The 2210-nt window shown below is 30.1% G+C and overlaps 1 protein-coding gene across 1 annotated transcript in view; it reads left to right on the plus strand.

The window, feature by feature from the left end:
- Positions 1–1911, plus strand: part of LOTGIDRAFT_176410 (hypothetical protein) — a gene marked incomplete at both ends in the record, with an annotated part of 9430 nt that extends 7519 nt beyond the window's left edge. The window contains 3 exons of the mRNA XM_009048534.1: positions 69–108; positions 900–1027; positions 1769–1911. Coding sequence (XP_009046782.1) covers positions 69–108; positions 900–1027; positions 1769–1911 — 311 coding nt within the window. The remainder of the gene's footprint in view (positions 1–68; positions 109–899; positions 1028–1768) is intronic.
- Between the last annotated feature and the right edge of the window lie 299 nt (positions 1912–2210).

Consider the following 2210-nt stretch of genomic DNA (forward strand, 5'->3'; position numbering starts at 1 on the left):
TGTTGTTGGTCTTGCCAGATTTGAGTTATATTTTATTGAATTTTAGTTGTATGTAAGACTTATTACAGGTCCAGGCAGTGTTGTGTTCTGCTACAAACCAAAAGACAGGTGAGTTCATGAAATTGTGATTCAAAATTGCATCGTGGAATTTGTTAGTTTTCATTGAATGCAAATTTAAAACGATTTTGAGAATTTCAATAAGAATGTAAATCTAAAACCTCAATATGAAATAGTATTATTTTATTTCCATGAAAGTAAACCTCAATATGAAATATTATTTTATTTCAGTGAAAATAAACCTCAATGAAATTTAACCTCAATGTGAAATAGTATTATTTTATTTCAGTGAAAGTAAATCTCAATGTGAAATTTTTTTTCATTGAATGTAAAAGTAAAACAATTCGAAGAATTTCAATAAGAATGTAAATCTAAAACCTCAATATGAAATAGTATTATTTTATTTCCGTGAAAGTAAACCTCAATGTGAAATACTATTTTATTTCAGTGAAAATAGATCTTAAAATGAAACAGTATTATTTTATTTCAGCGAAAATAAACCTCAATATGAAATAGTATTATTTTATTTCAGTGAAAATAAACCTCAATATGAAATAGTATTATTTTATTTCAGTGAAAGTAAACCTCAATATGAAATAGTTTTATTTTATTTCAGTGAAAATAAACCTCAATATGAAATAGTATTATTTTATTTCAGATAAGATAAACCTCAATATGAAATAGTATCATTTTATTTCAGTGAAAATAAACCTCAATATGAAATAGTATTATTTTATTTCAGTGAAAATAAACCTCAATGAAAGTAAACCTCAATATGAAATTGTATTATTTTATTTCATTGATAATATACCTCTATGTAAAATATTAATATTTCATTTCAGTGAAAGTAAACCTCAATGTGAAATAGTATTTTGTGGTTGGAGAGGTAAAGTATCAGTGAGGTCGTTTGTAGGTGAACATGAAAGACAACATGATCTCATGTTATTTGGTATGGACATGGATGAAATTAGTAAGTATGATAAATTCAGTCAGTAATTTTTGAGAGACCCAGTATTGTAGTAGGATTTATCTTATAACTGTTATTTATAACTCTCTTAGACCTTCAAGGGACATGTTCATCACCTTTTGACCAATCATACCTTAGTCTCAGAAACAGGATTTTTTAGCTTAACAATTCAGTAACAATGTTCACAGCTCACCGTTGAAATTTGGGCCTTCAAATCCACGTGTGTACAGAAATATCCGAGTTTGAAAGTTTCTTTCAACCTTATAAAAGACATATATAAAGAAATTGAAATTCCTAGTTTGAGGTATTTTTGAAGGAATTATACGATTGTCGTACATGAGTAGTATAAGAGTATATAGATAGGACGCACTTTTTATAATTTAAAAAAAAAAATCACTTTTTTCCAAAAGTCAAAAAGCGATTTTTTTTTTTATAAATTATACAAAAGTGCCCCCTATCTATATACTCTTATACTACTCTTTTGCCTGCGGCGCCCCCAAGCCCACCAAACAAACAACCCCACCAGGCACGCGGTTAATAAAACAGGAGCCTATAGGGGTACACGTTTACCAAGCGCCCCAGGCCAATAATATCTTTAAATTAACTCATTTAAAAACAGAATGAGTTTAATTTTAAAACACGAACAACACAAATTCGAAGGAGATGGTTTCTTCTCAGCTCTATCATCTCTCATCCCAAAAGTAGCCAACTTTGTCTCAAACAACAAATCCCTCATTTCCTCAGAAGCGCAAGCTCTTGGGTCTGTAGCAAAAGCGGGAGTAAATATAAGCGAAACAGTGAAAAGATCTAACGAGTTGAAAGAATTACAACATATAAGAGAAATGGGAAATAAAAGATTAGAAAACCAAAAAAGGCAATGGTTTTAAAATTATTGGATAAAAATGTCAATGATAATTGCCCAAACTCCTAAAACTTATTTCGGTTCTGACATTCAAAAATCATTAGGTTCTCTTCCTGAATTTCCATTGGCAAAATACCCTGGAGAAAAACATCTTCCCGGTCATAATTACACTGGTCCAGGTACAAGGTTAGATTTACGATTAGACCAAAATGATAAACCAAAACCAGGTGAAGAACCAGTCAATAGAATTGATGCCGCTGCACTTAAACACGATATACTATACAGAAATAAATACATAACATCCAGACACGAAGCAGACAAACA

The sequence above is a fragment of the Lottia gigantea genome (assembly GCF_000327385.1).
Source record: "Lottia gigantea unplaced genomic scaffold LOTGIsca_1234, whole genome shotgun sequence".
NCBI classification, from domain to species: Eukaryota; Metazoa; Mollusca; class Gastropoda; family Lottiidae; genus Lottia; species Lottia gigantea.